At 46.5% G+C, this 12,437-nt stretch overlaps 1 protein-coding gene across 2 annotated transcripts in view; it reads right to left on the reverse strand.

The window, feature by feature from the left end:
• OLFML2B (olfactomedin like 2B) overlaps nt 1-7,890 on the reverse strand; it is a 57,912-nt gene extending 50,022 nt beyond the window's left edge. For both annotated transcript variants that reach the window (XM_049881075.1, XM_049881074.1), the window contains exons 1-3: nt 7,291-7,890; nt 4,364-4,627; nt 2,922-3,029 (exon numbers count right to left, since the gene is read on the reverse strand). In XM_049881075.1, coding sequence (XP_049737032.1) covers nt 2,922-3,029; nt 4,364-4,627; nt 7,291-7,464 — 546 coding nt within the window. In that variant the 5' untranslated portion in view covers nt 7,465-7,890. The remainder of the gene's footprint in view (nt 1-2,921; nt 3,030-4,363; nt 4,628-7,290) is intronic.
• Nucleotides 7,891-12,437: the final 4,547 nt, after the last annotated feature.

Raw genomic sequence — 12,437 nt, forward strand, 5'->3', positions numbered from 1 at the left:
GTTATATGAAAAACTAGGTCTTTCCATCCAATACAACTTTCTTAATTAAGCAGCCAACAGTTTCTTTTTTATTATTCATTCCCAGATATTGGTATATATCACAATCAAAACCCCCTTTTCCTTCAAAGGGTAGAGTGTCATTGCAAGACTGTCCTCTCACTTTACTGCAGACAGCCTCAGGGGCCACCGTGGCAGCCAGTGAGAAGGCTGCTCTGCTTCCTATACCCAGTGTGGCAGTGCCTCTCATTGTTGCACAGGCCCCAGACTGAAAGATGCAATATGTGAGAATTTCAAGAAAAGCACATTTTTGACAGCCAGCTGATGGCCAAAGAGCCTTTCAAAGTTCTCATCCAAACTACCCTGTCTCCCAACTTGAAATCTTAATCAATTTCAGGTTCTTATAGAGAAAAAAAAAAACAAGCAAAACAAAGCTCCAGAAACCTGTTTTCCACTTCTAAATAACTGCATCTCATGGGTTTGCTTTACAGCTCATGGAAAATGGGGTGGGTGATACTTCTTATAAACACGAGGTTGGCAACAAACAGAAGTGCCCCTCCTCAAACTCCACCAGATCACAGGCAGGTTGGAGGAACATTCCAGCCTGTTGGTACCGGTGTACTAAGGAGAGTGTGGTGCCTTGGAGGGCTCTGGCTTGACACAGCAATGGACAAGCTTGAGAGGGCTCTGGCCTGATAATCCACTGCTAGGATTAGCACTTGCCACATACAATTTAGGCTCTAAGTAGCTCTCTTGTGCTATCTCTGACCCAAATTTTAGCACCAGTTTTTCCCACTGTACTTCCTATGACTGAAAACTTAGAAAAGAACCAGCATCCAGAGCCAGGTGACATATTCCTTAAACTTGCTGCCCTCCTTAATTTCTTCATTCCGAAGCCACACTTAAAAGACCAAGATTCCCATCCCTCTTTTTTATACAGATTTCTGCCCACATCCCCAATGGCAACTGGCATAAGTCCTATCGAGTTCCGGCTCTCAGAGCTTCGACTGTAATAATGTTTATTTCTTCTTATTCCAAAATAGATTTGAGATGCATTACCCCCACCACACATGCACATACACGTACATATTCTGGAAGTCTGTATATTTAGACTTCTAAAACAAACAAAACTATTGTATTTAGGGGCGAACACTTAGATGGTAAAATCATAAAGAAAAGCAAGGAAGAGGATTAACATAAAAGTCAGGATAGTGGCTTTGATGGGCTGGGGGGGGCACCGTGAGTAGGAAAGGGCGTGTGAGGGGCTCATAGGGTGTTGATGTGACTCTATTTCTTTTTTCCCCTTCTAAATTTTATTTTGTTGTTGAGAATATATGCAGCAAGACATACACCAATTCAACAGTTTGTACATGTACCATTTAGCCACACTGATTACATTCTTTGAGTTGTGCAACCACTCTCATCCTCCTTTTCTGAGTTGTTCTTCCCTCGTTAACATAAACTCACTGCCCTCTAAGGTTCCTATCTAATCTTTCGAGTTGCTGTTGCCAATTTGATCCCATATAGTTCTTAAAAGAGCATAATGCTCAAGGCAGGCCTTTTTAAAAATAGTTCAGCTACACTAATGTTTGGTTTTAAGAAGATTTCAGGGGATATTTTTGGTTCAAAATTTAAAGATTATCTGAGGGCAATAGTTTCAGAGGTTCATCCACCCTCCATGGCTCCAAAAAGTCTGGAGTCCATGAGAATTTGTAATTTTGTTCTATATTTTCTCCCTTTTGATCAGGATTCTTCTATGGACTCTTTGGTCAAAACGTTCAGTAATGGTAGCTGGGCACCAACCAGTTCTTCTGGTCTCACGGCAAAGAAGGCAATTAGCCACACATTCCATATCCTCCTCCTATTCTTGATTGTCCTTCTTCCTCTGTTTTCCAGGTGACCAGTCCCAGTGCCCTCGAGTCGATTCCGACTGATAGTGACCCTATAGGATGGAGTAGAACTGCCCCACAGAGTTTCCGAGGAGCGCCTGGGGGATCCGAACTGCCGACCCTTTGGTTAGCAGCCATAGCACTTAACCACTACGCCACCGTTTTTCCAGGTGAATAGAGATCAGTTGTTGTGCTTTGGATGGCCGCTTGTAAGCTTTTAAGGCCCTAGGCACTATGCAATGAGCTAGTAGGTAGAACAGAGGCATTAAACATGTTATTAGGCCAATTCTCTGGAGCGTCCCACGAAACCATGACTCTAAACCCCCAAATCAAGGGACCAAATATCATGTGGCTCTACTTCTTGAGCTGGGTGGAGGTATTTTTACAAATTACTTGTACTTATAAAAATTTGTATTTTTATACACACACACACACACACACGCACACAAAGGTGTGCACCAGAAGAGTTAAAAAAAAAAAAAAAAACCAGAACAAGAAATTAGCAACCATATACTCAGGAAGAAGATGACTCCACCTTAAAACCAGAGGTAAGATGCTTGTTACTGAACTTTTACATTTCATTTGGTGCTGAGTTCCCTGGAAGTCAAGGTAAAAATAGAAATATATTGGTGATATGGAGCCCTGGTGGCACAGTGGTTAAGAGCTTGGTTGCTAACCAAAAGGTTGATGGTTCAAAACCACCAGCCAATCCTTGGAAACCCTATGGGAAAGTTCTAGTCTGTCCTATAGGGTCGGAATTGGCTCAGTGGCAACGGGTTTGGTTTATAGGCTATATAAACACACACATATATATATGAAGTTATTCACATTTATATTTCATGGATTCCCTTTGTCTCCAACAATTTGGCGTCATTTTTTTGAGTCAATGTTTTATGTATATTTTTCCTTTCCAAAGAATAGAATGGGTTAAGTCTAGTAAGAGTGAACTTGTTTTCTGAAAAAATATTGTAGGAAGTCTGATCCACTTTTTGGCCTTATGAAGACAAAGATATGGAAACTCAGACTCTTCCTTACCTCCTCCAGCTTATCCACTCGCCCCACCAGTTTGGTGGTGACCGAATGCAGCTTCAAGAGATCCAGGCCATAGAAAGCTCCTTCCAGCATGTCTATGATGGTGGAGAGCTATGAAACAAAACAGAGAGTTAGTCCAGGGCTGGGGCAGAAAGACCACAGGGCCAAGCGTTTCTTTTCAGATCTCCATGTCTGGAGGCTCGACAGGGAAGTCACTAGCCAGGAATTGAGAGGTGGACCCTCAGAAACTGGCATTTGTGTAGGTGGTCACATAGACAAGCACAATGGCATAGCTGGTTCTGCCTTCTGAAACAGTTAGGTAAGATAATGGGAGACTTCTACAAGAACAAATCAACTCAGTTTTAGATATCTTCATCGAACTATTGTTGTTGGGTGCTGTTGAGTTGATTTCAACTCATAGTGACCCCACGTGACACAGTAGAACTGACCCCATGGGATTTTCTAGGCTGTAATTTTTTTTTTTTTTTTAATCTTTATAGGAGCAGATCACCAGGTCTTTTCTCCTGCGGAGCCAATGAGTGGGTTCAAACCTGATGATCTGCTTCCATAAAGATTACAGCCTAGGAAACCTTATGGGCCAGTTCTATTCTGTCACATAGGGTTGATATGAGTTGAAATTGACTTGATGGCACCTAACAACAAGTATATGACAGGCATTGTGCCAAGTACTCAAAAGTTGTCATCTCACTGATCCTCAAAAAAGCCCCATAAGGTAGATGTTATTATTCCCACATTTTACCCAAGGAAACTGATGTCAAGCAAGTTAAATAACTTGAGCAGAATTACTCAGGAAGTGGTGGCAGAGTGAGAATTTGAACCCGTCTGTCTGACTTCAAAACCAAGCTCATTCCACTACCCCACACGGCACGTGAAGAGGAAAGTGCAGGCTTATATAAACCCCTAAGCCAACCAATGGGGCTGCCCCAGGTGGGGCCCTATGGAGCATATCACAGCTTGATGGAGGGCCTAGAGCAGGCCTCAGTCCACCTGGGCCACCCCAGCTCTGGTGCTGAGCACTGAAAGCTCACTCCTCTCTGTATGTCTCTCGCCTCTCCAGGGTACATGCTGGGCCGACAGCAAATCATGGCAGCTCTTCTCCTGGAGAACACCGAGTGCTTTTGGCTGGCTGGGCCTGCCAACTGCTCACAGGCCTGGCCTCCCTGGCTCCATAAGGAGAGGCAGGTACACTTTGCTCTAGGCATCCCCTTCAGGCACAGAACGAAAATGACCAGTTTGTCAGATCATCAGCCTTGGATCCACACACAACACTCTAGGGTCCAGAGCCTGGACTCTTTAAAGGCTAAAATGCATCTCATCTATTCAAAGCCTCACGGTGGTCTCCAGCAAAGCCCCTACTGGCCTCCTGGGTCCCTAGCTAGTATAAAGGGCCATCTCACCCAAGGCAACGCCCCATACTGGCCTACCTTCAAGTCCTGGCTGTCTGCTTCCCGTAGCTTTTGAAGCCTGAAGTCTCCCTCACAGGGATTGAGGGCGGACGGGGGCGCCACACAGGCACACTTGCAGGATGAACCTGAAGTAATGGTCTCCACGGTGTAGAAGTCTTCCTTCCTGGAGGTCCCCTCGTTGATTCTCCGACAGGCATCTCGGCCCAGGGGTCTCACAACACACTTGCACTGACAGTCCGAGCCCTCTGACACGGCCTTGACCTTGTCGTAGTCCCCCAGCAACTGGACAGAGAAAGAAAGAGTTGAGGGTATGCAGACACAAGCGTCAGCTCGGCTCCTGAAGAAGGTTCTCCATTCACTCCATCACACGTCCTGCATAGCTAGAGACCTCAGGCAGCTCTGAGCCATGGAGCGAATAGGTCATCACAACAAAATCTGCTGACTCTGACATTTCCTTGAAGGCACTCAGAGTTTAGCTCTCTTGGTTTGTCTTGGAAAGCTGTGTATTTCTCAAGGGGCCTTAGCCTTTCATCATTTAAAGGAAAAAACAGATGAGACCCATCATTCCTCCAATAACCCTGGCCTTCACTAGAATCCAGGTTTCAGTTAAAAAAGAGAAAGGAACAGGGGTTGAAGGAGGGACTGGAAAGCTGATACTCAAAATTGAAGACCTGTTTCTATCCTCATTCATTCATTCAACACTTAAACTGAGTTCCAACTATGAGCCAGGACTGTGCTAGGTGCTATGAGAGGTAAAGAGATGGAGCAGAGAGTCCGCTCTCCAGGAGTTTACAGCACTGGAGGGATACCCAGCAGTCACTCAAAGCAGTGAGTGGTAAGTGCCCAGGGAGGCAGAGATAAAACGCAGTGGGAGCTCAAATGGGCAGAGAGTGACCATGAAGACTTCGCGAAGGAAGCAGCATTAGATCTAGGCCTTGAAGGATGTGTTGAATTTGGAGACGTAAGGGGGGTGCTGGTGGCACATCAGTTAAACGTTTGGTTGCTGACCAAAAGGTTGGCAGTTCAAATCCACCAGCCGCTCCCTGGAAACCCTACGGGGCAGCTCTACTCTGTCCTATAGGGTTGCTATAAGTCAGAATCAACTCGATGACAATGGGTTTGGTATTTCGTGGGTAAGGGGGGTGGAAAAAGGGAGTTGGGAGGAGAGAAACTGGCTCAGGAGTCAGTAAGGTTTACTCAGAGAAAGGTGCATTCAGCTCCAAGAACAGCTTCTGAACACAAACCCCAGGCCAAACCCAGGAGAGCAAACTGGTAGTGCTTGCATCTTCTACAATGCTAAACACTTCCTTCTGAGCCCTTTCCCCTGCCAGCCTCTGCGGGCATGAAAGCACACAAGAGCCAGGCTTTCTGGAGCCTCCGCCCTGGGCACTTGCTGGGGAAAAGGCTCCTCTCCAACAGGGCCCTGCATCCCGGTAGCCTAGGCTTCCCTTTCAGGCACAGAGAAGAGTTCCTTCCTTTGACGAATGACCCTGGCAAGTAGGCACTGAGCTGTTTGGAGCGGAAATCTTCCTGGGATGCTGCCTGGGGAGAAGAAGGCTTCTCACATTTTCCTTGCAAAGGTTGAGTTTCTTCTACTATTTGTTTGAGGACTGTTGTCAAATGCAGAATGGAAGAAGGAGTTTTAGTTCAGGGTGACTTAAGCAGTGGCTCTTTACGGGCTGACAGTAAATCCTGACTGTCTGCTCTCTGCAACTCTGCCTAGATTCCTACACAATCCTGTTCAGAGACCCTGGGTGGATTCTTTCCTTTTAGGAGGCACGGGTTTCAGGAAGGCTTTCGTTGATGGTGCTCCATAGCCCCAATGTGGCGATTTTTATGTCTTTTTGATTTAGGGGTCAATGAGAGGGTATGGGTGAATATAGGGCCTATATTAGCATAATTACCTAAAGGAAGGGTGAGGAGACCAGCATCTGATCAACCCCAAAGTGTAGCTGATTATTCCCTCTGCAGGAAGGAGACAAGGCTCAGTCTGAGGGCTTAATGGAGATGCAGGCAGAGCTCTGGGAGCCTTTCTGGGCCATCCTTCATCCTCAGAATTAGGGTGACACCTGCCACTCATCATCACACCTGCTCTTATGACCATGAAATAAACACTCCAAAGACAACTGCTCCTTGCAGTCACGCCATCTGGGCTATCAGAAGCCCTGGCTCTGCCCACCACTGGAGCTCTTTAATGTGCCAAGCCTCACTGTCCTTATCTATAGAATGGGTTTAAGGATGTGTTGAAGACTGAGTCAGATCAAACACATGAAGGTATTTTGTAAATTGGCACATGACAGAGCCAGTCACTATCACCTGTCACTCAGCCCCCACAGACAGTCTGCCAGACCAGAGTAGACCTGCGTTTCCGTTCTATCTCCCCAACACGTGGAGTGTCAGAGTCTCATCCATCAAACCATCTGTTTGGGGGGGCACCTCACATTCATCACACGTTGCTGTTGTGTCTTCGCCCCCTGCTTCTGCCCAGTGTTTCACCCTGTGCCATGATGTATGTCCCCATGGGCCACACCATCTGCCTTTTGTCCAACATGCCGCCTGTTTTCACATTCCAATCCTGACAAACAGCCGCAGAGACAAGAGATGACCCTACTTTTCACAACCCTTTAACCACAAAGATTTTTTTTCTTTCTTTCTGCCCAGGGAGCTGTGTGGAGTCTTTCCTTCCACCTCTCCTTTCTCCTGATTCCACGACCTTGAAAGACCCCATAATTTTGAGAGGAGGGCCCATGTCCCTCCGTGTAAGAAAATATTCTGACAAGTGAAAAGCAAGTGCCCTTCCCTTTGGTAACGGACCAAGAAACAGTTGCCTCGGCGCCCCCCCCAGCCCCCCCACAAAAAATAAGTAAAACCTCTCAGCAAGGACCATCTTGGGGCTCCTGCCACCACCCGGAGCAGGAGGGGAGGGCGTGGGCTTCGCATCCTACCTGAGATAAGACGTTCTCCTGGTTGTCTGCCTCGTTTTGCAGAGTCGCATCCTCCGTGGGAACCACCGTCTGCACGTCTGGGGGCTCGCTCGTCCCTGTGCGGGGAGTGCTGGATCCCCAGCCTTGAGCCACAACCAAAGCGAAGTAGAGAACCAGCAGCAGAGGCTTGGCCATGAGGGACGCGACAAGAGGGGGCTCGGCCCCTTCTGAGAACAGCTGAAGTCGGGGGTCTTGGGAAGGACTGAGGCCAGAGGGTGTCTTGGCTGGACCCCGAGAGTGGCTGCTCAGAGCACCTTCCAAAGCTGGGTGCGGATAAGCGAGGCAGAAGGGTGCGCCCCAGAGACCCTGGGCATCTCCTTCGCGACACGAGCAACTCCGATTGTGCAGCCCCAGCGGAGAGCGGGGCGCGGGGCAGGAGGAGGTGAAGGGGAAGGCGGAGGCGGCACCGGCGAACCGAGCGCCTGCACCCCAGGAAAGGGCTCAGGTGGATGGGGCCCGGGCGGAGGCGGAGGCGGCAGCGCGCGCCCGCGCGGGCGGCGAGGAGCCTCGGGTTGCACGGGGACCGGGCGCAGGGCGCGGGGCGCGGGACGGACGGCGGCGGCGCGGGCGGCGAGCGGCTGGACTGGGTCGCCGCGGAGCGCTCGCGGCGGAGGCAGGGGCGGGGCCTCTATTGTGCCGGGCAGCCGAGATGCAGCCAGTGACGGCGCGGAGGAGGAGGACCGCGAAGCGCGCAGGGGCCCCGGCAGGCAGCCGGCCCACCCCGCCCCCCACTCGGGCTCAGCCGCCGCGCGCGCCAGCCGGGGGTGACGTGGGACCCGCGCCACTGTCCTTTCATCTGACCGCAAATGGTGAGCGGCGAGAAGTTACCCCGAATGGGGCGCCCTGAACTTTGGCGATTCCTTGTGCTCATCCTCGCCAAGAGGAGCGAGGTTACTCTGAGTTGGAAGGCAAGCTCCTCGGCTCGCTCCAAGCCCGAGCCAATACATCCCCTATTGTTGCACCCGAGGCAAGAGAGAAGGAGCGTTTGCTCTTCCTGGGGATTTCTTTTCCGTGTTTCGATCTCTGGCAGCTTTGAACTTTGCGCCATTGGTCGTTTGCTTCGTCCGCCACAGCGTTAGAACCTGGTAATACCTCCACCCAGAGGATAACTATTGAACTCCCTGCTGGGGTGTTCCCGTGTTGTCTAAATATTAAATATAAGGAGCATGGCTGTAAATCTCTGACAGTTAACACGTGTCCATGGGGGAATCTACTACCCGATAATCAAATTATTGAACGACTCTTATCGTCATGATTTGGGGCAAATCTCAGGGTCTCTGTCACTGGATCAGTTATAAGAGTCTGGGATTAAGTTACGATGTTCTTTAATTAGTGACTCTTGTAGACATACTGTCAAGATCAACAAATCTGTAAGGAAAGGCACTGTGCCTCCCAGGACGCCTCTTGCCTTGCAGCTATTGAACAGGGCCAGGCCCCTCCAGAGATGGGAAAGGTATCCTGCATCCTTGGAATTCAAGCACCTTGCCTCCTATGATAAGGAATAAGGACTGTAATAATCTAAGTAATAATATAAAGAGATTTCAGTTTATATAAATGAGGATAGTTGACAGAAGTATAATAATAACCCTATTAATGCATTTCTAATAGTTTTAAATCCCAGTTTTCAGACAAAGTTCTGGGCATCTGGGCTTGGGGGTATGTGTCTCTCTCTCGCACACACTTCTCCATCAAACTATCAAATCTATTCTGGAATTAGGTGGTGGCAAATATTTATAAAATGTACTTTTAAAATTCAACTAAAATAAATGCAGACTGTTGGCCAAGTGCAAGACAATAAGGTAGGTTCCTAGACATTTAATGGAAAGATGAGATAGTTTATATCTTCCGGGAGGGGTGAGGGAGTGAGGAGGTAAGTGGATTACGAAACAGAATAAGAGAATATACATCCAACGGGGCTCAAAGGACAAATAGGTCACGTATAACTGAAAGGTCAGTAAGGATCTCACACAACAGTGACGGTGGAGATGGGACTGGAGTGATGGGGAGGTTTCAACAAAACAGTGATACACACAGAGAGAGAGGCCGTGCACTGAGCCACCACCCTGAATGTGCAGATTCAGATCTCAGCTTGGTGTTCACTTCTCAGGCAAGCCTTCCCTGACTCCACCATGAGGGTTGTTGTTGTTGTTGTCATTAGATGCCGTCGAGTCAGTTCTGACTCACAGCAACCCCATGTACAATAGAATGAAACATTGCCCAGTCCTGAGTCATTGTCATAATCATTACGCTTAAGCCCATTGCTGCAGCCACTGTGTCAATCCATCTCATCGAGAGTCTTCCTCTTTTTTGCTGACCGTCTACTTTACCAAGCATGATATCCTTCTCCAGGGACTGATTCCTCCTGACAACATGTCCAAAGTATGTGAGACGTAGTCTCGCCATCCTTGCTTCCAAGGAGCATTCTGGTTGTACTTCTTCCAAGACAGATTTGTTCATTCTTTTGGCAGTCCATGGTATATTCAATATTCTTCGCCAACACCATAATTCAAAGCCGTCAATTCTTCTTCGGTCTTTTTTATTCGTTGTCTAGCTTTCATGTGCATAGGAGGCAATTGAAAACACCGTGGTTTGGGTCAGGCGCACCTTTGTCTTCAAGGTGACATCTTTGCTTTTCAACACTTTGAAGAGGTCCTTTGCAGCAGATTTACCAAATGCAATGCGTCTTTTGATTTCTGGACGGCTGCTTCCACGGCTGTCGATTGTGGATCCAAGTAAAATGAAATCCTTGACAACTTCAATCTTTTCCCTGATGTTGCCTATGGGTCCAGTTGTGAGGATTTTTGTTTTCTTTATGGTGAGGTGTAATCCATACTGAAGGCTGTGGTCTTTGATCTTCATCAGTAAGTGTTTCAAGTCCTCTTCACTTTCAGCAAGCAAGGTTGTGTCCTCTGCATAACACAGGTTGTTAAAGAGTCTTCCTTCAGTTGTGATGTCTGTTCTTCATATAGTCCAGCTTCTTGGATTATTTGCTCAGCATACAGATGAACAGGTATGGTGAAAGGATACAACCCTGATGCACACCTTTCCTGAATTTAAACCACTCAGCGTCCCCTTGCTCTGTTCGAACAACTGCCTCTTGATCTATGTACAGGTTCCTCATGAGCGCAATTAAGGGTTCTGGAATTCCCATTCTTTGCAGTATAGTTTCTCTATTATATGCTTCCATATCACTATGTACCACAGAATTATGGGAGATGCATTTTTATATTCTTTTGTGGATTGTTTCCGCAGTCCCTGTCTTCTTCACTAAACTGTAAACTCCATACGAGCAGGGACTTTAGTTTTATCCACTATTATAACCAGTGCCTGGCAGAAAGCAGACACTCAGTAAATATCGCTTGAATGAATGGGAACTACAAATAGTGCTATTTTACTAGAAAATGGAATATAATCAAAAGAATAGTGGAAAATAAACTGGAAAGGGAAGTTGAAGTCTTGGATGTACTCGTAATTATCTTCATAAATACCCTCTTTGTATCCTTTAGGGTGCATTTGACTGCAAGTAACAAGTAATCAAATAAGCACTTATTTTTCTCCCATTCCAAGAACACTAGAGATGGGCAGTTTCAAATTTGGTTTAGCAGCTCAATGATGTCATTAAGGACCCAAGCTCCTTCTATTTTCCATCCCGTTATTCTTAGGGTATTGGCCTTTTTTTTTTTTAAACCTAAATCATAATTGGTTTAAGCCAGGCCCAGCTGCCCTTTTGCCATTCTCTTTTCCCAGTCTCCCTTGCAGCTAGGGGTAGCCATATGATTTTGAATGAATTAAGTCTTCAGGGAGTTTCTGGAAGAAGTATTTTGCTTCCTGATAAAATAAATAAATAGGAGAAAGGAGCTTTCTGGTGCCACCCTTCCCCCACTTAGCATCTTGGATCATGGTCATGATGCCTGGAGCTGTGGTGGCCATCTCATGACTATGAGTCCTTTCTCCTATTGAACTGAAATATATCTCCTCTTAAAGTCCACCAATAGTCCAGTCCTATGGCCCTACACAGATGATGTCTAAGACCTTTCCCAAAAGAGATTTCTCTACTTAAGATAGAAAGAAGATACCTTCTAACTCTCCACCTTAGGAGGTGTCTTGTTTCTCAAGTTAACTGTGCTTACTTTCTTCACCTTTTCTCTCCATTTTATCCCCCTGTTTCTCAAACCATATGGCTTTCCAGACTTTCCATTGTTCCGGTTATTTTTTCTCTAGAAAGGCTCCAGTTTGAGTAGATGTTAGAGCATATTGAAATCATTTCTTCTATTTTTCCGGGCACTGTTCTTTTATTAATGAAGCATAAGGCTACCTTAGCTTTTTTGGCAGTCACATTGCGCCAGTGATTCATATTGATTTATTTTTTTCATGTAGCTTTTTCTTTTTTGTACATGAAATGTTATGCTTATTTCTTCCATCCTATGCTTTCCAGCTATGCTTTTTTTTTTTTTTTTTTTAGCCCATGTACAAGCCTTTACATGTTTATTCACTGAATATCGTGTCTTTGGCTTGTCTTTTCATCCTTTTGAAATCCTGCTGTTTTGTCAATCACTGTTTTGGTCTCATCCCAGTTTTGGGTGATTTCTAAATTCAATAAGCACAGTTTCTGTGTTAATTTAAATTATTAATTCAAAAAAGCCATATTGATATGGACATTGCCAGATTCCAGAGCTCTAGACTCGTGATAGAAAAAGTTTCTCCATACTGATATTGATCCACTGCTTAACCCTTTCGGTGTGTGATCATTCAGGCAGTTAATGGTGACGGCGCCCATCCCACATGTCTTCATCAGATATACAAGCATTTCTTGAGAGATATTTGTCCCTTGGTGGTGCAAAGGCTTAAGAGCTCAGCTACTACCCAAAAAGCCAGCAGTTCGAATCTACCAGCTGCTCCTTGGAAACCCTATAGGGCAGTTCTATTCCGTCCCATAGGGTTGCTATGAGTCAGAATTGATGCAATGGCAATGGGTTTGTATAGTTTTTTTTTACCTTTCAGAAGTCAAGATGCACTCACTGCCCCTGGCATTGCTCCCACCTGTCAGTCTGGTAACCTGACCTGAAGATCCTGAGCTGAGCCTGGTTTGGCTTTAGAACAACCATGTT

This window comes from Elephas maximus, chromosome 3 (assembly GCF_024166365.1).
Source record: "Elephas maximus indicus isolate mEleMax1 chromosome 3, mEleMax1 primary haplotype, whole genome shotgun sequence".
Taxonomy (NCBI): domain Eukaryota; kingdom Metazoa; phylum Chordata; class Mammalia; order Proboscidea; family Elephantidae; genus Elephas; species Elephas maximus.